Source organism: Phoxinus phoxinus (genome assembly GCF_949152265.1).
Source record: "Phoxinus phoxinus genome assembly, chromosome: 1".
Taxonomy (NCBI): domain Eukaryota; kingdom Metazoa; phylum Chordata; class Actinopteri; order Cypriniformes; family Leuciscidae; genus Phoxinus; species Phoxinus phoxinus.
In genome coordinates this window covers 29724940-29750171 of record NC_136876.1, presented here as the reverse complement: position 1 = coordinate 29750171, position 25232 = coordinate 29724940, and the positions used below count along the sequence as shown (strand labels likewise).

At 40.3% G+C, this 25232-nt stretch overlaps 1 protein-coding gene across 23 annotated transcripts in view; it reads left to right on the top strand.

Moving 5' to 3' along the window:
- Positions 1–25232, top strand: part of ighd (immunoglobulin heavy constant delta) — a 353545-nt gene that overhangs the window by 251992 nt on the left and 76321 nt on the right. For 2 of the 23 annotated variants that reach the window (XM_079618581.1, XM_079618586.1), the window contains exons 1-2: positions 17700–17847; positions 17935–18244. The exons of 18 other annotated variants lie outside the window; for them this stretch is intronic. In XM_079618581.1, coding sequence (XP_079474707.1) covers positions 17802–17847; positions 17935–18244 — 356 coding nt within the window. In that variant the 5' untranslated portion in view covers positions 17700–17801. Of the gene's footprint in view, positions 1–5521; positions 5602–5697; positions 6002–17699; positions 17848–17934; positions 18245–20840; positions 20906–20998; positions 21304–25232 lie in introns of those variants that run through there. 3 more of the 23 variants (XM_079618569.1, XM_079618573.1, XM_079618572.1) reach the window with 3 other exon arrangements.

The window sequence follows — 25232 nt, the reverse complement described above, 5'->3', positions numbered from 1 at the left end:
TGTAAATCGTGTGTAAAGTGGTTCTGGCGTAAATTTTCGGATTCATTAAAATGTTCGTATTTTCCAAATGTTAGTTGGTACGAAAGAAATCTACACCTGCTCCCAACCACGTGTAAATAGTGCGTTTAACTTCCGAACGTTTTGCTCATTAATAAGGCTGCATTTTTATTCACCTAATCGGGTACATTTACACACAGCATTTTGAAAAAATATTATTATATATAGCAATACATATGGTTTTTCTTTTTACTTTTATTATGAGAGCCAGTAATAGCAAACAGTACACTTTAATAAAATAATTAATTGCTTTCAATAGGGCTGGGCTATATTTTTTCGAAGTGAACTAATTCGTTTTTTGCAGTCGCTTAATGTCGAACCATTTTCTTTTCACTTCTGGGACTGTTCGATTAACAGATGAAACTCCATTAACTGCATCTGTAATATGCTGCCAAGCTTCCTTTTTTTAGGGCCTGATACGCCACTATAGGCTACGCTTGAAAATAAAATGTGGCGTTTTTAATGAACTTCTGATAATAAAATTCTGCATCTGAGAAATTGTTCTTTTTCATTCGCTTTTAAGAAGACATGTTGAAATCCTTCGTTTGGTGTCATAATATGATGCCCATATATAGTTGTCAGTCGGATTTAATGGGCGGGATTTATGGTAATTGAGAATGAGCGTGCACGCGCGTCGCATTTACGACTGATTGGAATTCACAACACACACACACACGTCTCACTATCACATCTGACGTTTACGAAATATTTGTGAATCAGGAGAAGAGTTTTCGGGAAGGTCTCTTTACGCGCAAATCACTCACATATTTACTCGTATATTTACGAATGTTTCATGAATGAGGCCCATTGTTCGTATTCTGGGCTCATCTGCTATTAATAAGGTGTGTACAGAATTTGATCTTTTAACATGAATGTCTATTGGGTGCTGCTATTTCTTCAGCTTTTTGAACGTAGATGTATGATAAAGACATGATAGGCGATCAGTTTTATGTGGATAAAGGCATAGCCTATTTTATACATGACTACACATGTCCTTATAAGGCCAAGAAAATATTACGTTTTAACGTCATAGCATCTCGTTATTACGAGAAAAAGATGTCGTTTTAACAACATAAGATCTCGTTATTATGACATAATTGAGCGGAAAAAAAACAATATTTATGTGACAGCAATGCGTCACCGTAGCCTACGGTAGGCGTCTGAATATTTTGTTATTTTCCCACCCTTACGGTGGAACCACAATAAATATTAATTTAATTATATAATATAGCGCTAACAGTAACAACTCTGCACGTACACAATAAGTTCTTAACCTATATATTACCAACTGTATTGAACCAAACAATGCGCTCATTAAACGTGGTGACGTGTACGTGGCACGATATTAAACCACTGTAATAAACTAGGCTACTGTTGCTAACATATTTTTTTCGGTGCAGGTTTATATAAGCCTATTTATTTATTGATTTTTTTCTTCTTCCAACGTTACTCTGGTATAGCTAACGTTGGTGCTGCATATTATGACCGCTCTAAAATCTTTGGCTTTTATTTTGATAGGCTATATTATTTTCGGGTCACGTGGCCAACCTATCTTTCTTATGAAAAAAGGAATTTCCAAAAACCAAAATCGGACCGTTATTTGTATTTGGTTTAGTCGTTTTTCGTTTTTGGATTCAGAAACCAAAAACGGGAGAACGGCTCTTTTTTGACCGTTTCTTTGTTTTTGGTTTCAAACGACAAACGAAAATAAGGTGTTTTCTCGTTATTTTGTTTTTTGGTTCAAACGAAAAAACAAACTATCAAAACGTACACGGACCCAGAGACTCTTCCAGCCGCACAGTGACTCTACAAGGACAGAATATGCAGACTGAGGACACATCTGTGTATTTCTGTGCCAGATATAGACACAGTGACACATAGCAGTTACTAACTTGTTCAAAAACAACATTGTCACTCACCACATGAATAATTTCAGTTCCAGATTGTATTCAATGTCCAAAACATGTTGGTCTATGTTCTAACCTTTGAAATTTGTTAGTAAAAGTTAAAATAGAGATTTGTATTTTTAAATGAGGAAATATTTCATTCATATCTCAGTTTTCACTACTTTCCACCCAAAAGCTCAGTACACTGACACAATCCTGCCTCCTATTAAATTGTGTTGCAAGTGAATTCTTGGGACATTTCACAAGAGGGCGCACTGTTCTCACATGTAGTCAAATCATGGGAAATACAATCTGATTCTCAGTAGAAAGATTCTCTAGATCTTTCTTTCCACTTCTAACACACTATTTCATGATAGTGAAGTCTCTTTTTATCGATATATAAAGTGGCTAATAAGCAATCTTCAGACAGAATAGATATAGTTGTTGATACGTTGATCACTGAATTGTTGATTTATTGATCCATTCTCATGAAGCTCATGATTATGAAAGCTTGACTAACCATTAACCTCATTTTCCACAGTAATGTTAATAGTGCACGCTTGATGTTTGTATCTGTAAAGTACTAAAAGTGTGTGTTGTATTTCTGTCTGAGAACAGCTTTTCTACTGAACACAACATGACATTAAATATTTATTGCCGGTACACCAAATTTAAGGCATTTAGTGTTTATTCCAGGATACCCCTAGACATAATGAATCAGAAAGGCCTTAGATATCAGCATAAATACCAAGTACAAAAAGGCTACATTTAGTAAGTAAAAAAAAAGAAACAATGTGTGTTCATATCTCTGTAAATTTTTAGCAAGACTTATAAAAACATGTATTACTTTAAATAATAATAATAATAACAACTATTATTTAAACAATAGAGAATTATTTGGAGACAAGAGGTATAAAAAAAGTCACATTTACTGATGCGTACCCCCTCAGGAAACACCTGTGCTTGGTTATTGCCTCTAAGAAAATAAGTGAATAATAATTTGCATGTGTTTCATAAGACTTGTGACTAGTTTCATAAAACTCTATAACTATAATAAAGCATACGTTTTGTTAAAGTAGCTATCTAGTAACATACTCGCTCAAACATAAATGGAAGACAATCAATCAAGAAATAGTTATTTTAAATCTTCTCAGCAAATTATATCAGAATCAAATTATGTGACCATGATGATTGATTAGGCTGCATAAATTAGGTCAGCCGGAATCGGGGACACTTCCTATAACACCTGATGTACTCGTTACATCATAAGAATAACGGCATCTACGCTAATGTTAGTCTTTCCATTTATTCCGAGGTTTACTGAAGTCAGCCGGATCCGGGCCGGATCCAGATCAGATGGTGAACCTGCGCCTGGACACGACCACAATGCATCCCTGAAGTGCTAGCCTCATCGGCCCTGTGAAGGCCTCATGGACACCTCAACAAACTCGTCTCCAAACCGGCGTGATGACTCCGACCTCCAACCAGATGGAACTGGATAAATATTGTGAATGTTCTAATCCAATCTGACTTCTGACCTGTAATGCTGTAATCCTGTTGCCTGAATCATAATCATACGTTTGTTTGTTGGCCAGAGGAGAACTGGCCCCCGACTGAGCCTGGGTTCTCCCAAGTTTTTTTTTCTCCATTCTGTCACCTGATGGAGTTTTGGTTCCTTGCCACTGTTGCCTTGGCTTTTGGCTTGCTTAGTTGGGGACATTTAATATTCAACAATATTATTGATCTGCCTTACTTCAGGTGGATGATGACGCAGTTTTCTTAAACCTGTTGTATTATTTTCATGTTATCACTGTGAAGCGGCTTTGATACAATCTGTAAAAGCGCTATATAAATAAAGGTGACTTGACTAATGACTGTAAAATAATTTTAGAGAAGATCATACTTAAAAATAAAAAAAAAGAAGTAAATACTGCTAATCAACCTAAACTGATTGTGACATTTCAATGAATTTCCATGATTAATTGGACCTCATCTGCATGTTTGCCTTCAGCCTCTCCATCTCCCTGCGCTATATGAGGTTCTCTGTATATTTATGTTTATTTATGTTGCCTTTGGGTTGATAAGAGCTGTATCCACTTTGACCCGTTCCACTGCTTTCTGACCTACGATCAGAAGAATTTGGGGGTTTGGGATTTAGCCATTCAATGTTGTCAAAATATACTTCAGAGGAAAAAGAAGTGCATGCCAAAATATTTAGAGATTGCTGAGGGAAGCCCATAAAAGATTATGGAAGGTTCCGACACACATAAAGACTAAGAACATGGTTAGAGCAATGATTGTCACAATCAAATTCACTGTGTTGGCCCTACATGCTCGCCGTTGCATGCATGCATGTGCATGTTCTTTGTGTTATAATTTGTAGTTTGTAATCTGCAAAGCCGTACACAAGAAGTGGTAAAACTATATATGACACAATTTGATATGTGCAAAAGCATGCATTATAGCATAACAGGTTTATTCTTACCTATTTCTGTGATGGAATTCAAGTGTAACTTGCAGAATGTGACTGAAAAAAACTATATAAAACTATAACACAAGCGGAGTGATGCAAACAATGAAAAGTCCCAATCCTGTTGGGTTTTAGTCAGGATTTGAGGGTAAAACTAACTGTAGCATAAAACATACAGTAATGATTAATTCTGCATAGACTTTAAAATAAGAACATTCTGTACAGACTCTTTTTGAAAGGGCAACATTGTCAGACTATGAACATGTTCAGTCCGAGTAAACATCAACATCTTTCAAATATAGATTAAAACCAAAGCAAAATGAATTGCCTATTGAGACCAGTAACCAGTTGTAAGTGCAGGTACAGTACAACTATCAAACAACATATATATCAGATTTTCTGTGCAAGCAGACGCAAAGACAATGTGTTCGAGGAAATATAAATGTTTCATCCAAATCTAAAGACAAATATAAATAAATCAAATCAATTTAATAAGAAAAGCATTGTTGTTTACATCTTGCACAACTAAATGGCTGTATGCAAATCTTCCTTCTGCTCTTTGTACAAAAGTGGAGTGTGTGTGTCTGTGGGTCATCAGGAGAAGTCAAATTACATTTACTTAAGCACCAAATCATGATCATGAGCTGCATCATGTGAGTTTCACTGATGCTTCATTTAAAGCACTAAATTAAAGTCTTGACATACAAAATGTTTTGAGGCACAACTAATAATAAAACATTAATCCATTGTTGTTTTCAGGTGGTGTTTACTGTGTCGAGCTCACTCAACCTCCATCTTGTGAAACCTCAAGAGTCATTCTCCATCTCCTGCAGGACTTCAGAATCAAACTATTGTATTAATTGAATACAACCCACTGGGAAAGCACTGGAATGGCTGGGATATCTTTGCAGTGGTGGTAGCAGTGATATTAAAGACATAAAAACAAGATCAGTTTCTCGCAGGTCACGTGTATATATATATATATATATATATCGCTTAAAAAAATTTTTTTCCTTAAAAGTGACAAGCAATGAAAAACTGGGGGAGGAGTTTATGCAAAACTGTGATGCATATTTCCCATAAGTTGCCTTGTACCAGTGGAGTGTGTGACTGTATTTGGTTCCTGTATAGAATAATTAGCAATGACAACAATAATCAGTTCAATCCTGATATTTCTTTTTTTACATGGTCTGTAACATTCATAAATAATAATTTATGAATGCATATATTCTAGCAAGTTTACATTTTGCTGACTCTTAAGTTTTTTTTTTCTCTCTTCCACAGATATCCATTGTCAGACCTTCACTCAGTCTCAGGCTGAGGTAAAAAGACCTGGTGAATCTTTTCGGCTGGTCTGCACCGCCACTGGATTTACATTCAGCAACTACTGGGCTGCTGTGGTGAGACAGGGTCACGGTAAAGGTCTGGAATGGGTTGCAACTATCAGCACATCCAGTTCTTATATCTACTATTCCCAGTCAGTCCAGGGAAGGTTCACAGTGTCCAGAGATGACTCCAGCAGTCAACTGTACCTACAGATGAACAGCCTCAAGACTGAAGACACTGCTGTGTATTACTGTGCTAGAGAGTCACTGTGAATGAGTTCAGGGTCAAAGCAATACAAAAACCACTTCCTTTCCTGTTGACTTCACTTAAGATACAGATTTACTGTTGTATTTCCAAGCAGTGGCGCTCTTGCCACGCAGTCTTATCTGACTGTTTTGAGGATCAGTCACTAAACTTTTGTTTAAGCTTGATTAACCATTAACCTAATTTACGCTTGATGTTTGTATCTGTAAAGTACTAAAAATGTGTGCTTTTCTACTTACTGAACATAACATGACCTAAGAATATATTTACTGCTGGTACAGTGACCAAATTTGAGGCATTTAGTGTATATTCCAGGATACCCCTAGAAATATAATAAACCAGAACGGCCTTAGATATCAGCATAGAATAAATACCAGAACACAAGAAAAGCTACATTTAGTAAAAAAAAAAGAAAAGAAAAAAAAGAAGTGTTTTATCTATCTCCTAGCAAGGCACAATTTTAGTGAGACTAATAAAACCATGTATCAAGTTAAATATTAATAATACTTATTATTATTGAAATAACATAGCTATGAGACAAGAGAGTGTCTATAAAAAAGTCACACTTACTGATGTGTTCAGGAAACACCTGTGTGTGGTTATTGCCTCTAAGAAAATAAGTGAATTTGCATAGGGCCCGATCAAACACCCAGCGCAATGCAGCACCAGGTGCGACAAGTGTTTTTTGCTAGTTTCTGCCTGACGCAGTTATTTTCACATCCTCCGCCACGTCATTTAAATAGCAAATGCATTTGTACCCATTTGTGCGCCCGGCTGCTGATCTGAAAAAGAGGTGTGTTCAGGAACATTGTTCGCGTGTTGCTATTTTGAGGCAACTGAAATAAACTGCGCCATTGACCAACTGAAACCTGGTCTAAGTCAATGGCCCAGTATTTTTTGGGTTATTTAAAGAGCTCGTTAGTAATGTGCGTCTATAGGCGGGTCCACAACGCGTGTACACTCTGCTTATTACACACACAGGATTATTACACACGCAACAGCACGCAAACTAGTCAAATATTAAAAATAAAGAGCTTTTAAAGGGAATGGGAAATTACACTGTTTTTTTGCACGTTACGCCCAAAACACACCCATTACTCATTAAGAGAATAGGGAAAACCCTTTTAGACCATGGGCTGGGCGCGGCAACCATTTTTCCCATTGTTAAACTAGCAAAAGTGGATTCGGACACGACTTAAGTGCGCTTGCGCCGTGCGCTTTAGACCATGCGCTTAGATCGTTAAAATAGGGCCCATAGTTTCATTAGACTTTAGACTATAACTGTAGCCTAATAAAGCATATGGGTAACTTAAAAAAAAAAAAAACATTTTGTTAAAGTAGCTATCTAGTAACATACTCACTCAAACAATAAATGGAAGACATAGGCTACAATCAAGGAATGGTTATTTGAAGTCTTCTCAGCAAATATCAGAATCAAATGTGACCCTGATGACTGTAAAATAATTTCTGTAATAATGTCTTTCTGCGGTTGAAACATTGAGTGATTATGAGTCATGATACAGATTTCGGTAAGTTGTACTGTATCTTTCAACATACCTCCTGATATTCATGCATGTTTTTCAAGATACTGTATAACTTGTATTGAAGTGGGAGAAGAGACTTGTGCTCTGAGCTGCTGCTTGAACTGAGGCGCTACAGCGATCTGTCACGTCACATTTAAGAGCATCAAAACGCCATTTATTGTTTGTATTTCGTGATAAAATGAACAGAATTTGAAAGCTGAGACTTTGTTTCTTATCAGAAGTAACAGAGCACAAAGCTCTTTGCGATTTTTGGACGGGAGGCGCAACAAATAATGTTTTATGTAGAGAAAAACTGCAGATCTGGCAACCCTGGCTTAAACTACGGTTGATTCATAGGGTCAAATAAAGTCAGCATTAAAGGACAAGTTCGGTATTTTACACTTAAAGCCCTGTTTACAGATCGTATCTGATGAAATAGAACGGTTAACATTAAAATTTAGACACATGCTCCTGTCCCGAGAATTTTAGGTTTATTTCGCTCAACAATGAGCGAACTATGTGCACAATGGTGCACAATGGAACCCCCACAATGGTTGTCTATGTGCACTGGAAGATTCCTTCCTAAAAACACATTAAACTTTCATTTACAAAGACGTGAAACTCACCGAGTGGTCAGGGGTGTTCACTGATATGCTCCCTAAAAAGATGAAAAAAGCTGAAAAAGATGCATTCCAACAGGTTTCATTGACTTGTATTGAATGTGCTGTGTGAGGTACGGTATTACTCCGCCGCTTCTTCTTCTGCTTCTTCTGTGTATTCAATGAAATGCCAGCGGTTTGCTTGCAATTGGCAAAGGTGCATCATCGCCACCAACTGGGCTGGAGTGTCTATTATTCAAGCTCTCAACGGAAGAATCACGGGTGTGACGCGTTTGGCAAAATAGGTCCACAAAAGCGAAATAACCCTAAAATTCTCGGGACAGGAGCATGTGCCCAAATTTTAATCTTAAACGTTCTATTTCATCAGATACGATCTGTAAACAGGGCTTTAAGTGTAAAATACCGAACTTACCCTTTAACGTCGCTATTTTAAGCCAACCCTGAGGTGTGACCAGGGGCCTCATTTATAAAGCTTGCGTACGCACAAAACGGGGCTGAAAACATGCGTACGCCAGTTCCTGCGCAAAAGGTGGGATTTATAAAGAAAAACTGGCTGTGAAAATATGCGCACCTCCCCGCAAACTCTGACCCATGCGTACGCACATTTTGAAGACAAACAGTTTGGCGACACTGATGGTGAGTTGAGGAACTGACTGCGGATAAAGGGAATTAACCCTTTGCAAAATGGCAAAATTAAGTTTGACATATTTCAATATTTACAAGTTGCTCATAGGTCCCGGTTACAACAAAAAATACAAACTAGAAAAAAAGTTTGTTGAGACAAACTTTAAGTTGGCTTGAGAAAGCCGGACCAGAGAGTTTGAAGAAGTTTAAAGTAGTTTGATGTTTAAAGTAGGTTAAAGTTTGATAGATAGATAGATTAGTAAGAAAGAAAGAAAGATAGATAAGTTAGTTAGTTAGTTAGTTAGTTAGTTAGTTTGAAAGATAGATAGATTAGTAAGAAAGAAAGATAAGTTAGTTTGAAAGATAGATAGATAGATAGATAGATAGATAGATAGATAGATAGATAGATAGATAGATAGATAGATAGATAGATAGATGGATGGATGGATGGATGGATGGATGGATGGATGGATGGATGGATGGATAGATAGATACATAGATAGATAGATAGATAGATAGATAGATAGATAGATAGATAGATAGATAGATAGATAGATAGATAGATAGATTTAGAATGGTAGTTTAATTGAGTCTAGGGCTTCAGGGAGTTTAGATTTGAGTTTTTGGCTTGTACACTAATGGCCCACCGTAGTCTTGGCTCAATTTGAGCACTCTGCAATGTAAGTCTATGGGATTTTTATGATTTTTAATATAAATAAATATTTTAAGAAAACTGAAAGTCAAATCAGTTTGAAAAGATATAGCACACCCAAGTCAGAACAGTCTGAAGGTCTGACCCGAGTTTGGAGTTTGTAGAGTTAAAGCTCTAGGAGTTACAGTTGAAAAATTTTGGGTCAGAAGAATAAGAAAAAGAAGAATAATAATAATAATAATAATAAGTTTACATAGGATTTCAGTAAGTTGGCTTTCTCAAGCCAACTTAACATTAAATCACCATTATGGGTCCTAAAGATACATACATGCATGTTTAGTTTAAAGACATAAAAGGAACTATATGCTGAAAGTACGTAAATTTAATTTCTTTCACTTCCATTCTTAAATGGATGTAGGCCTATCACTCATTATGTGATTAATGTGATAAGGTGTAAATGATTAAATCTGATCGCTGAAAACACAAATTTCCTTGCTCCTTTAATATATGCATGGCTAATGAGGTAATTTGCATTGTCTATATATGGTTGAATGTGAGCAGAGAAAGGGCGGTAAATGATTTTTTTTTTGCGTGCGCAAATTATCAGGTAGGTTGTGATTTATAAAGTGAAAATTGCGTGCAGGTGTGCGTACGCACAGTTTTATAAATCTTTTTTTTTTTTTGCGTACGCCACTTTTAGTAAGGTTCCTACGCACAGTTTTATAAATGAGGCCCCAGGTCACTGTGCGTGTGTAGGACCGGAAACACATCACGCCATGTGCAACTTCCTCGACCATGATGGAGTTGAACTAACCGTGCAAGTTCATCATATCTTTATTCAACACAAATGAAATCAATTGCAACTTCAATGCCATCAACTCACAGAATTGTCAAATCAGGAACTTTACAAAGCTGCTTCAACAGCAATGCAAGTATTAACTGACTAAACAGAGGTTTAGTAATAGTATAAGCAGTGCACCCTTCTACAAGGCTTTGAAAATAATAAGCTGATGGCTCTTTTCATAGTTGAATGAATCTTTTGTCTCATTGAATCTCATAGTTTCATTCACTGTTTACAGTTTCTTTCACTTACCATTTTACCCTTGTATGAGTGATTGTGTAGATTCGTTGTGTTCGTGATTTAGTTAATAAAACTTGTGCACAATACATATTTAGTTCTTATTCTCTGCTAAAGCTGCAAAGTCAATTTAACGACTTCTGGTCTTGTTACATGCTCAAAGTGTCTCACAACAGAATGGAACAGACAGGTGAATAAATGTAAAACATAACGTTTATTTAAAGCAGAGAGTGGAGATGACAGTGGGAACCAGGCGATGGGGAGTGGATGGTGACTGAAGATTGTAGATGGTGATTTAACTGGCTGTTGACTGATGTTTGGTTTCTGTGCAGATGTTGAAGCCTTCACCGTGAAGGAGACGGCATACAAACTGGATATCGAAGACTTGATGAACCGCAGACTGAAGACAGGACATCAAAGTGGCGAACTCAGTTGAATGTATATACACTACAGGTAGAAATTCAGGTAAGATGTGCAGGACTAATGAGATCAGACCCTGATGTGAGGTGAAGCAGGTATATATAGGGTGTGTTGATGAAGGAGTGCAGGTGAAGGGAATCGGTATACTAGTGATGACTTGCAGCAGGTGTGGTGATGGCTGACTAAGTGCAGGTGGGGACCAGGAGGGATGCTGGTAAATGTAGTGCTGACGGGTAGCTACTAGGCTGGTGACTGGTGACTGGTGACTGTGACATTAAGCAATGTACATGTTAAGAAAGAATTATCTTTCTGTGGCCATGAAAAATAAAATTTTCTTAGAATTAATGAATAATCAAAAGTGTTCGCTGGACAAACTGATTAATGGATTGTAATATTAATTTAGCTACATCAAGTTAATCAGATTAACTGATCCACATATTCATAATTAATCATAACAAGCATTTCTACTTTGTGCTAGTTTGTTACAAAGCTGTATCCACATTGACCTGTTCCACTGCTTTCTGTCCTACGATCATGAAAATGTCTGTGCTATACGTATACATTGTCAGACTAAGTAATTTTTTTTGTCTGAGACGTAGAAAGCTTTCAAATATAGATTACAACCAAAGTACATGCCTATAGAGGCATTAACCAGGCATTTTTTACAGTGCAGGTACAAAATCAAACAACGTAATTTAGATTTTCTGTGCAAGCAGACGCAAAGAAAATGTGTTCAGGGGATATAAATGTCCATCCAAACCTAATGACAAATATGATGAAATCAAATCAGTTTAATAAGAAAAGCATTGTTGTTTACATCTTGCACAACTAAATGGCTGTATGCAAATCTTCCTTCTGTTCTTTGTACAAAAGTAGAGTGTGTGTGTCTGTGGGTCATCAGGAGAAGTCAAATTACATTTACCTAAGCACCAAATCATGATCTTCTCATCAGCTCTTCTATGTTGGCAGCAGCTGCATGTGAGCTTCATGGTTTATTTAACAGACGGAGTCTTCGTTTCGGAGTCACATCCTGGGCCCTCCCGGTCAGAAGTGACCAGACACCAAATTAAACTTCCTCCATCCCAGTAAAATCAATGCAATTTATTTTTGTTCAATAATATTTTTTCTTTTTAATTTTGTATTTTGAGAGAATTTTACTGAATTTATTAATATTTATGCAATATTTATGGTATATTTTTGCCATTGAAAACTTTATATATTATATATATATATATGTATATGTTTTTTAATTTTTTTTATTATTAATGCAGTATTTTAGTTTAATATACAGTGTCTATGCCGTCAATTTTTTTTAGTTTGAAGCAGATTAGCACCATCTGGTGAGAGTATGGAGAGAAAGCGTAGAACCATGGTGTAACCACTAGATGGCATAAACAGCTCTCTATGGAGAGGCATGTGACTTCCCCAGCTAGAAGAAGAATTATCCTAGAGTGGAAATCACACAATCCACCTAATATGTCATCATGGCTTAGTGATCTAATTGTCAGGATTCCACCTTCATCTTACGCCTCACTACATTTCCCAGCATCCCCCGTGTCTTCACACCTGCACTCACTCTTCCCTGAGTAATTATCATCACCTGTGCATTGTTAATTAGTTTATCACCTTCACCTGTAGTCTTCATTATCTTCTGTGTATTTAAGTTCTCCCTTGTTCACATTGCAGTTATCGGTCAATGTTAATGTTGATGTTTCATGGATTAAATAAACCTTTGCTATTTGAATCTTTATCTGGAACTTCATCTTCTTCTACCCTGAGACGTGACAGATTGACCGACCCAAAAGAACGAGATGGAGGTAGACTCTATGGACACGTTCCTTTTTCATCAGAATGGGAGTTCGATTGAAGAATTTGTGGAAGTATATCTTCATCTTCACCAAGATGTTTATTGGGAAGAGGAATACTTGAAGCAGCGTTTTTGGGGTGGACTGGAAGATACTCGAACCCAGCTACTTTTGCTCCGGGACTTTCATTTACCTTTTGTGGAATTCTTGGACAGAGCTCTTTGGGTTGGTGGATCCTCTCTCCAAATTGAGCCAGTGCCTGAGCAGCCCGATCATCCAGTGCACGAGCCCGATCCAGTGTCAGTGTCCGATCCACTGCCAGAGCCCGGTCGGGTGCCTGAATTAACAGGAATAATAGTTCCTCCCTTACTTTGGGAATGCCCGAGTCCGATTTTGATCCCAAGTCCGATCCGGTCCCAAGGTCCTTCTAGTTCGAACAGCCCAGCCCGGGATTCTCCGGCTCAGAAACGCCTTCATCATCGCAAATATCGTCCGGCTCAAAGACGCCTTCATTTTCGCCGGTCCCGCCCGGTTCAGAGACGCCTTCATCTTCGCCGGTCTCGCCAAGGTCAAGAGCCCTCTTCACCGCTGGTTCCGCCCAGCTCAAAGCCTTCTGCACCGCTGGTCCCGTCCAGCCCAGAGCTTCCTGCACCGCTGGTCCCGTCCAGCCCAGAGCTTCCTGCACCGCTGGTCCCGTCCAGCCCAGAGCTTCCTGCACCGCTGGTCCCGTCCAGCCCAGAGCTTCCTGCACCGCTGGTCCCGTCCAGCCCAGAGCTTCCTGCACCGCTGGTCCCGTCCAGCCCAGAGCTTCCTGCACCGCTGGTCCCGTCCAGCCCAGAGCTTCCTGCACCGCTGGTCCCGTCCAGCCCAGAGCTTCCTGCACCGCTGGTCCCGTCCAGCCCAGAGCTTCCTTCGCCGCTGGTCCCGTCCAGCACAGAGCCCTCAACGCTGCCCAGCAGTAAGCCCTCTTCGACGCTGGTCCCGCCCAGCCCACCCTTTCCTTCGCTGGATCTGCCCAGCACAAAGCCCTCATCGCTGGATCTGCCCAGCACAAAGCCCTCATCACTGGATCTGCCCGGCACAGAGCCCTCATCACTGGATCTGCCCGGCACAGAGCCCTCATCGCTGCCCAGCACAGAGCCCTCATCGCTGCCCAGCACAGAGCCCTCATCGCTGCCCAGCACAGAGCCCTCATCGCTGCCCAGCACAGAGCCCTCATCGCTGCCCAGCACAGAGCCCTCATCGCTGCCCAGCACAGAGCCCTCATCGCTGCCCAGCACAGAGCCCTCATCGCTGCCCAGCACAGAGCCCTCATCGCTGCCCAGCACAGAGCCCTCATCGCTGCCCAGCACAGAGCCCTCATCGCTGCCCAGCACAGAGCCCTCATCGCTGCCCAGCACAGAGCCCTCATCGCTGCCCAGCACAGAGCCCTCATCGCTGCCCAGCACAGAGCCCTCATCGCTGCCCAGCACAGAGCCCTCATCGCTGCCCAGCACAGAGCCCTCATCGCTGCCCAGCACAGAGCCCTCATCGCTGCCCAGCACAGAGCCCTCATCGCTGCCCAGCACAGAGCCCTCATCGCTGCCCAGCACAGAGCCCTCATCGCTGCCCAGCACAGAGCCCTCATCGCTGCCCAGCACAGAGCCCTCATCGCTGCCCAGCACAGAGCCCTCATCGCTGCCCAGCACAGAGCCCTCATCGCTGCCCAGCACAGAGCCCTCATCGCTGCCCAGCACAGAGCCCTCATCGCTGCCCAGCACAGAGCCCTCATCGCTGCCCAGCACAGAGCCCTCATCGCTGCCCAGCACAGAGCCCTCATCGCTGCCCAGCACAGAGCCCTCATCGCTGCCCAGCACAGAGCCCTCATCGCTGCCCAGCACAGAGCCCTCATCGCTGCCCAGCACAGAGCCCTCATCGCTGCCCAGCACAGAGCCCTCATCGCTGCCCAGCACAGAGCCCTCATCGCTGCCCAGCACAGAGCCCTCATCGCTGCCCAGCACAGAGCCCTCATCGCTGCCCAGCACAGAGCCCTCATCGCTGCCCAGCACAGAGCCCTCATCGCTGCCCAGCACAGAGCCCTCATCGCTGCCCAGCACAGAGCCCTCATCGCTGCCCAGCACAGAGCCCTCATCGCTGCCCAGCACAGAGCCCTCATCGCTGCCCAGCACAGAGCCCTCATCGCTGCCCAGCACAGAGCCCTCATCGCTGCCCAGCACAGAGCCCTCATCGCTGCCCAGCACAGAGCCCTCATCGCTGCCCAGCACAGAGCCCTCATCGCTGCCCAGCACAGAGCCCTCATCGCTGCCCAGCACAGAGCCCTCATCGCTGCCCAGCACAGAGCCCTCATCGCTGCCCAGCACAGAGCCCTCATCGCTGCCCAGCACAGAGCCCTCATCGCTGCCCAGCACAGAGCCCTCATCGCTGCCCAGCACAGAGCCCTCATCGCTGCCCAGCACAGAGCCCTCATCGCTGCCCAGCACAGAGCCCTCATCGCTGCCCAGCACAGAGCCCTCATCGCTGCCCAGCACAGAGCCCTCATCGCTGCCCAGCACAGAGCCCTCATCGCTGCCCAGCACAGAGCCCTCATCGCTGCCCAGCACAGAGCCCTCATCGCTGCCCAGCACAGAGCCCTCATCGCTGCCCAGCACAGAGCCCTCATCGCTGCCCAGCACAGAGCCCTCATCGCTGCCCAGCACAGAGCCCTCATCGCTGCCCAGCACAGAGCCCTCATCGCTGCCCAGCACAGAGCCCTCTCGTCCGGTGTTGCCAGATGGGTCGGTGGATCTTAGTTCTTCGCCTCCAACCTCCGTGCCCAATACTCCGCCTCAGCCCATCCGTTCATCACCGTCCCCTTGGCTCCTACCTCCTTCAGTTCCTCCATGGTCCATCAGTCCACCAGCTCCTCCAGGCTCACTCGTCCCCCCGAATCCACCTTGGTCACTCGTCCATCTTCCCTCGCCTCTGGACTGCTCTCCTCCGGCTACGCCTCGTCCCTTCGTCCTCCCGGCTCTGTTGAACTCCTCGCTCCCTTCAGTTCCCTCTTTGGTCCTCACTCCCTCTTTCGTCAGCGTGCCCTTCTGTCCCCTGTCAGCCCCTCACTCGCCAGAGCCGGCGGGTCCGCCATGTCCAGCTGGTCCCTCGGTGTCGCCTGGGTCCGTCGGCTCTTCGGCTCCCCCCGGATCTCCTCCCTCTTCTGCTCCGCCTCCGTCAGTCGGCACCCTGGACCCCTCTACCCTTCCTCCTCCATGGCTCCTCCCTCCGTCAGCTCCGCCTTTCTCCATCTACGGCGCGGGTCGCGCCTGGCGGGAGGGGGGGGGGTACTGTCAGGATTCCACCTTCATCTTACGCCTCACTACATTTCCCAGCATCCCCCGTGTCTTCACACCTGCACTCACTCTTCCCTGAGTAATTATCATCACCTGTGCATTGTTAATTAGTTTATCACCTTCACCTGTAGTCTTCATTATCTTCTGTGTATTTAAGTTCTCCCTTGTTCACATTGCAGTTGTCGGTCAATGTTAATGTTGATGTTTCATGGATCAAATAAACCTTTGCTATTTGAATCTTTATCTGGAACTTCATCTTCTTCTACCCTGAGACGTGACACTAATGATGTTTAATATAAATATATATGTTTTTTTTCTCTTGATGTTTTAGAGTGTCACCCCTTTACTGCTGTGTACTTAAAAAAAAAAAAATGGTGCAAAAAAATTCGGTGAATTTTTGTGTTTTTGTCAATCTCCCATTCATTTCCTATGGGGTCATTTTTGACCGAAGACCACAAGTGTGACAATTTTTTTTACGACCACTTAGCATGCTCGGATCATGACCTCAATGTTTGTGTGTTCACATACATAATGCCATAAAAGTCACCAAGTTTTGTAACATTCCGATGAAGCTGTGATTTTTTTAAAATTCAAAACAGATTTTTTGTAATCAAAATGTATTGGTGTTTTAGTGTATGAAAGTGTGTGTGTGTGTGTGTGTGTGGGTGGGTGGGTGGGTGTGTCTGTTTTGCACTCTTGATGTTGTAGAGTGTCACCCCTTTACTGATGTGTACTTTTTTTAGCATTGTGGCCGATTTGTAGATTGTACACACAAAAAATCAGAGAATTTTTGTATTTTTGTCAATTTCCCATTAATTTTCTATGGGTCGCAAGTATGCCTATCTTTTCACGACCACTTAGCATGCTCGGATCATGACCTAAAATTGTTTTTGTATTCACATACCTAATGCCATAAAAGTCACAGTTTCATATCATTCTGATGAAGCTGTGATTTTTAGAAATTCAAAACAGAAAATATTTCGGTCAGAAATGACCGAAGACCGTCTGAGGGTTAACATCTAAAGCACCAAATTAAGATATTAACATATAGCCTATTGTTTTGAGACAAAATTAATAACACATTCTTTCGTTGTTGTTTTCAGGTGGTGATAATACTGTGTCGAGCTCACTCAACCTCCATCTTTGGTTTTTAAACCTCAAGAATAGTTCTCCATCTCCTGCAGGATTTCAGAATCTATTGCATTCACTGGATATGTAAACCCACTGGAAAAGCACTGGAATAGCTGGAATATCTTTGCATGGATGGTATCACTACTACAGACTTAAAAAAAGAGATCAGTTTCACAAAGGACACGTCCAAAAACACAGTGTTTCAACAGGGAAATAATTTGTAGACTAAAAACACAGCCGCATTACTGAGCAAAATCACTGTGACTGACCAAGACAGCTTTATAGAAAAACCTGAACACATTTATACATACTGCCACCCATCCATCCATCTATCCAATTATGCTTAAAAAAAACTACAATAATTTAACATTTAGGCAACATCTTGTCATACATTTCATAAATACAAATATGATTTTGCTTAATATAGGCCTGTTATATTTTTCATCATTCCACAGTTACCTTTTTTACAAATTTCTATTTTTCATACATAGTTACAAATGAGGAATGATAGACTGGAGGAGGAGTTCATGCAAAACTGTGATGTATATTTCCCATGACTTGCACTACCAGTGGAGTGTGTCTGTGTTCACTGACTGTACGTAGAGGAGAATAATCAGCAATGACAACAATAATCAATTCACTCCTGTTATTCCTATTTGTACATGGTCTGTAACTCATTCCTAAATAATAATTTATGAATGCTTATATATTTTTAGCAAGTTTTACATTTTGCTCTCCTCTCTCTTCCACAGATATCCATTGTCAGACCTTCACTCAGTCTCAGGCTGAGGTAAAAAGACCTGGTGAATCTTTTCGGCTGGTCTGTACCGCCTCTGGATTTTCATTCAGTAGCTCCTGGGCTGCTGTGGTGAGACAGGGTCACGGTAAAGGTCTGGAATGGGTTGCAACTATCACCACATCCAGTTCTTCTATCTACTATTCCCAGTCAGTCCAGGGAAGATTCACATTGTCCAGAGATGACTCCAGCAGTCAACTGTACCTACAGATGAACAGCCTCAAGACTGAAGACACTGCTGTGTATTACTGTGCTAGAGACTCACTGTGAATGAGTTCAGGGTCAAAGCAATACAAAAACTACTTCCTTTCCTGTTGACTTCACTTAAGATCTAGATGTACTGTTGTATTTCCAAGAGGTGGCGCTCTTGCCACTCAGTCTTCTGACTGTTTTGAGGATCAATAACTTTTGTCTTCTTGACCAAGAAACAGACAGTACCATTTTGAAAGTCTGAAGAAACAAATAATTCTTCATACCGCAGCAGCCTTAGAGTAGCATCATCATTAAATCTCGACTTCGTGTGTCACATGTTTGCTCTGTTTCTGTATTCCCGTTTTCCTAAGGGGACATTTACACGACACCGTTTTCAGGGCCTGAACAACTAACATTTGAAAACGCGCTTGAAAGTGCAAGTTTTTGAAAACGATACAGTTAACATCTCAGTGTAAACTACAAAATCATAAATGAGTGAAAACTGTGGTGCCGTGTGAATGTATATTATGTGTTCATGTGTCTATATATATGCACATAATAAACAGTTACCGATTTCGCTGTTTTGTCCTTGATTGTCCATTGCTGTTTAATGTTTATCAGTTTGCTCTTCATCGTCCACCAGTTCTGTCTCTAATTTGAAAAGGTTGCGGGAAGAAGGAACTACTCTGCGCATGTGCGCTGACCTGCAAATTATTATTTCTTTTTTTGGAAAGGGGTGAAATGGCCACACCCTCGGATACGCCCGTGTGATAACCGATAAATGAGCTGATAAATGGTCCGTGCACTACGGTTCAAATGAGTAGAGCTCTTTCGTTCTGCATTTAGTGAGAATTGTAGTCGCACCTGTACGAAAAAAAGTATGTTACCAGTCTGGAGCACTGCTTCAGCTGTGACAGACCATCACTTAAGTCCCTTTAATACATTTGCTATAACAAATACTGTAAAACAGTCGTAATGCTAGATAGTGATTTCAGACTAGGCCTAACGCTATTTAGTTTATTGTAGTAGGTAACTTACTGGTAGTACATCTCTGAACGGTTTCGCTAGTATAATGTTTTAATAAATAAAATATGTAGGCTAGGCTATAGGCTATTATAGTTTGGATTATTTTTTATAATATCCCACGAGTCAGGTATGTTGAAAACGTGCAACGTTACCTGGCTGCCGCTGTCCGTGGTGATGGTGCTGAATATGTTCATATCGACGGCTCGAGAATCAATTATTCTCTTGTGCGAATGAGAAAGCGGTGAAGCAATTCATAAATAGTTGAAATTGCATTTATTAGGAAGAAGGTATATCTTAAGCAGTTTCCTAAGGTATGGTTCGGGGAACACGCCTACAAATGGTAGCCTATGCCTTTAGTTAAGCTATACCTTTAGAGTCTAAGAGAAAACGTTATCGGGAAATCCAGCCCAGAAAAATTCTAGATCAATCAAACAACTAAATAAATAATGTCTAAATAAAGACATTAGGAAATACAAAGATTGGAGTTAATAACTTTTTATGCCTTGTATGGATCCATTATATATCTGATTCAGTAGCTAATATTATGCCCTTATTCAAATTCAGTACATCCCAAACTGAATATTTAATTTAATAATTTTTTATTTAATAATATTAACTGAATAATTACAATTTAATATGTAAATTAATCTTCCTCTTGAACCTTCATAATAAGTTCTGTATCCCTGTACAGTTCAGTACAATTCAGTAACCATATGGAGCATAACGTTTTGGGATTTACATTACTGTTGCTGGCTTCTCAATGTATTATTCCAGTCTTTATTGCTCATAATATAATAGTTTATTTTTTTTATTTGAATTTACACACATTTATCATGTTTTATTTTGCAGATTGCTGGTGTCAGACACTGAAGTCTGAAGCTGTAGTCATGAAACCTGGAGAATCCCATAAACTGACATGTATGCCTCTGATTTCGACATTGATAATATAAATGATACTGGATGGCTTGGACAGAAGTATGGAAAAGAGTTGGAATGGCTGGCATTAATCAGATATGATAGCCAGTATATATATAGCCAGAGACAACAGTAGGAAGCAGATGTAACTGCAGATGTATAATATGAAAAATGAAGACACTGCTGTATAATATTGTTCCCGAGAGACACAGTGACTAAAATGACTGCAGCACTGTGCACCAAAACTGCCAAGACAGTAAAAGAGGTATTTTCACATTTAATAATGATTGATGAACTATTAAAAAGCATTTCTGCCGATTTTATTATTTTAAAAAGAACATTTCAGCAAAGCTTATGTTATTCTGTTGTTTGGTGATGTTTTTAACATTAAAAAAGTGAATAGCACTCTAGAGTCAGTTTTAACAACAGAACATTGTAGAGGCTAAACACACGGGACTCTGCCCATTACTAAAACAGTCCTGTACCCACTCTCACCAGAACACGTCACTGTTTATCTGTTTGAAGAAACTCAGATTAAGTTACATGCACGTACCAGCTGTAACTAAATAAAAAGAAAAGTTATATCAAGAGGTGGTACTATTGCCCATGAAATGAACCTCAATGGCCTCAAGCTCCACAGACTCCACAGTATTTGCTATCAGGATTTCAATGCAAATTAGCTGATGTCTGTTACATATTTAAACAACTGTTGACTGGAGAACTCATCACTAGTTCAGCCTTGATATAAATCATGTTCACTTTGTATCTGTTGTTGTTGCTGGCCACAGTGTCTGGTAAGTATATTCCCTGGACAAAAAACTATTTTCTTAATGTAAATAAATACATGATCCAAATTATTTGTAAAAAAAAAATTTGTTTATCCACAGGTATTGACTCTCAGGTTGTGCTCACACAGTCTGAACAGTCAGTAGTTGTGGCTCCAGGTGGTTCCCACAAACTGACCTGTGCATGTAGTGGATTCACTCTTAGTAGCGCTTACATGCACTGGATCCGCCAGGCACCTGGAAAAGGACTGGAATGGATTATTTATTATTATTCAGATTCTGCTAAGAGCTCAGCTCAGTCAGTCCAGGGCAGGTTCACAGCAACTAAGGACAGCTCTAATTTGTATCTGCACATGAATCAGCTGAAGACTGAAGACACTGCAGTGTATTACTGTGCAAGAGACACCGTGGAAACACTAATACAGGCAGCTGTTCAAAAACTCATGAGAAATGAGGTGGACATGTTTGTTACACTGAAAAAGTGGAAGAGCCTCTGAAGTGACACAAAGTGTTTTGAATGCACATACATTAAATACAAAAACCTGTAAATATTAAAATTATTCTTTATTTTTAATCATAATGACTAGTCTGTTTCCCACATTATATGTCTCAGTATGAAGTATATTTGTTCAGTTTAGCATACATTCCCTTATTTTAAGAATGGACTGGATTCTTTTTTTCTAATAATCCTTCTACCACAAAACGTCATTATCTTTACTAATACATGGTGTCAGGATGGAGCTTATTTTTATATAAAAGATTAAGATATGATTTTAAAAATAATTAAAACATTTAAATTAACATGCACCATGATGCACTAATTGTACCTGTAACTCCAGCAACCTTGATAAACTGCAAACTCAGCCTACAAGGCAGATACACGTGGAATCACAACCACTTCATGAAACTACTTATGCCCTAACTGACACACCAATGTTATACTAATCCGGAAAGGAGAGGAAACAACAGCAATATGCAAAGAAACAAACATTCATTCTAACCTTGAAATTACTGAATGTCCAAAAACAATTTATCTTTCCACCATAGATTGTAACCACCAACCCCAAGCCAGACTTGGTGCTCTGGTTGCATCTCTGAAACATTGACTCAATAACAAATAACACACCAATAGATTACAGAAAGAAGTTGTTTGCTGTTAAAGTAATGTAACTTTTCTCACTTATCAAACGTTGGTCAATATTTTTTCCATTGTCTACTGTAATAATTAGCAGATTACTGCATTAAATTGCAGTGTAAGTCTGCAAACCTCCAAAGATGCAAATGATTTTGTGGGAAGGGTCAACGTCTCCCAGACTCTTGAAAGATTGTGTTATAAGCTGAACTTTCAGTCAGTGCATGTGTTCAGTGACTAAACAGCTTCAGTGTAACCATAACTATTTTACTGCCTTTTTCTGTTGCAATGGAGATGCTACTATATGGACTCCTACTGATGATTATTGCATGTGAGCACCTCCCATTTGCAGTAGATTATTATTTAATTGTTCTAATCCATCTAACATTAATTTTCTCTGTTGTTCAGGTGTTAGTGGTCAGTCTTTGAGTTCCTCAGATTCTGTGGTGAAAAGACCAGGAGAATCAGTCACTCTGTCCTGCAGTGTCTCTGGAATCTCAATGAGCTACGGGATGCACTGGATCCGTCAGAAACCAGGGAGAGGACTGGAGTGGATTGGATATATAGACGGTGGCACTGGCACTGCTTTTGCTCAGTCTCTACAGGGCCAGTTCTCCATCACCAAAGACACCAGTAAAAGCATGCTGTATTTAGAGGTGAAAAGCCTGAAGACTGAAGACACAGCTGTTTATTACTGTGCAAGAGATTCACAGTAAGACAAAAGACTGCAGGGCTGAACAAAAACTATTCATGTCTCTGAGGGCTCAAGATCATTTTTCAGGACACTTTCCCAAAATAAAACAAGCTACTTTTAAATTTAACACTAGATCTACCAAGGCAGTCATTTTGACTGTTTAAAATGTTTGCAATGTAATAACTTTGTTGAAATAAAACTTCAAAACTTTAACCTTGTAACTAGGACCCTGACTTTTCCTAAATGTGCCTATATTTTATTCTATCATTGTTATTTTATTAAAATTACAAGACACAAAAGAGTTGAGTATTTGATAATGGCCATCATACTGACCGTATGCATTACAGACCGTGTATCATTTGCTCCCTTTTGCCATTTGGCAAATTTTTTTGCCATTTGGGGCGGCAGTGGCTCAGTGGTTCATGTAGGTTGTCTACAAACCGGAAGGTTGGTGGTTCAATCCCCGGTTCCACCTGACCAAGTGTCGAGGTGTCCTTGAGCAAGACACCTAACCCCAGCTGCTCCCGACGAGCTGGATCGCCTTGCATGGCTGACACCGCCGTCGGTGTATGAATGAATGAGTGAGTGAATGGGTGAATGTGAGGCAATATTGTAAAGCGCTTTGGTGGCCATTGGGTCTGTGAAAGCACTATATAAATGCAGTCCATTTACCATTTGGGGAGAAACTGACAGCAAGAAAAACAAAATGTGACAAATGTCATAAGGTTGTGTGTGGGAGCTGCACATGGAAGGTAGAGATTACCTGTGTTGACTGTAAGTAACTGATCCACAAGCGTCAGTGAAATTGATGCACACTGTTTGCCCCCAAAACAATCCAAGTTAGCCCGCTTAGTGGAGAATACTTTCATAATGATTTATAACATGATATTTTCATTGTAATTTTATAGCATGATATTTTTGCTCACTAAAACAAATAAATCAGTTTGTTTTCTCGCAGTTTATTATTTTCATATTGTTTTCCCGTGACGGTCAGAATGACAGTTTTGGCTAGTTTGGGGCATATGCGTTTCATATCAGCCCATAAAGGTTTTACCTATGCATTGCACCTGAGACCCGCAGTGATGGATTAATTGACAGCTGCTGTCAGACTCGCTTTGCAACAGAGCGGTCATTTGAAGTCGAGGACCTGAAGTGGAGGATGTTAAATTGTCTGTGGAGATCATTGACTTAAAAAAGTTGTTTTAGTGTTTAGTTACCCTTTAACTTGTGCAGCGATTGGTGGGAACAAATACACCTCTATTAATACTGTAGTGTCCTTTAAGCTGTAGTGACACCCAATACATTTCTCAATGCATAACTTACATTTCACGGACATATTCTCCATCTGTAAATGTTAGAAAATTAAGCAAATATTTTCATTTTTCTGTCAGGAGTGGACGGGCTGAAAGAAGATATCTGAAAGCTAAACTTACATGTACATGAACGAGCGTCACCGCGTGCATGCGCGCCACACAGGCGGAGAGCAATAGGAGTGCTATAATTCTGACTAAAATATACATATATTTTACTAAATATATTTGGTTTTGAATATTTGTTGTTGTTGTTGTTGGTGAACATAAATTATATATGTAGAATGTCAAACCTACAAGTGTATTTTTATGGTAGCAGTTTTGTTTTTATTTATTTTCATTTTAAGTTTAGTGAGTTTAACTACTTTAAAAAGCATTATTTTGTTTTTAGATTGTAATGTTACAATGTTAGAATGTAATATGTTTGTTTTCATAGCCTTCATATGAACATTGTTTGTTGGACAATATTGGCCAGGATGTGAAAACATTTTTAATTAAATTAAATAACAAATGAAGTAGTAATTATACATTATTATCACTGTTAAATGGTTATTTAACAATTAGCCTACAACCAGTCCTGCATTAAATTTGTTTGCGCCCCCCAATATTTTTTTAGCACCATACACTTCTAGAATTAGTGGTGTGGGGTACGTGTGTTATACGCTGTAGGATTAGTGGTGGTGTGGGGTACGTGTGTATTATACACAAGATGAAACAATGATTATACACACGATGAAACAATGATTATAAACAAGATGAAGATGATTATAAACAATGAAACAAAGGCTCAAAAAAAAAAAAAAAAAAAAAGCATGAACAAGGACATGACGTTTACCAACAGGGCAGGGAAACAATACTTGACAAGGAACAAGGCAAACATGAGGGTAACAAATACACAAGGCTATAAATGACAAGACAATGGACACCTGTGAAAATAATCAAGTCAATCAACCAATGACAACACAGAACACATGGCAGGATCACAGGAGGGCCAGGGAATAACACGACAAGACATGAAACATGACTGACTTGAAACATGACCAAAACAAGACGTGACAATTATTGTGCTTGCTATACACTGTGCCACAAACTGCCACATACCTGCACAATAACTCTTCAGTGATTACTTTTTCAATAAAAAATGTTATTTGTTGGCATAATATTAAACTTTTCAGAGTTCATTTGTGTAGATCAGTGTTT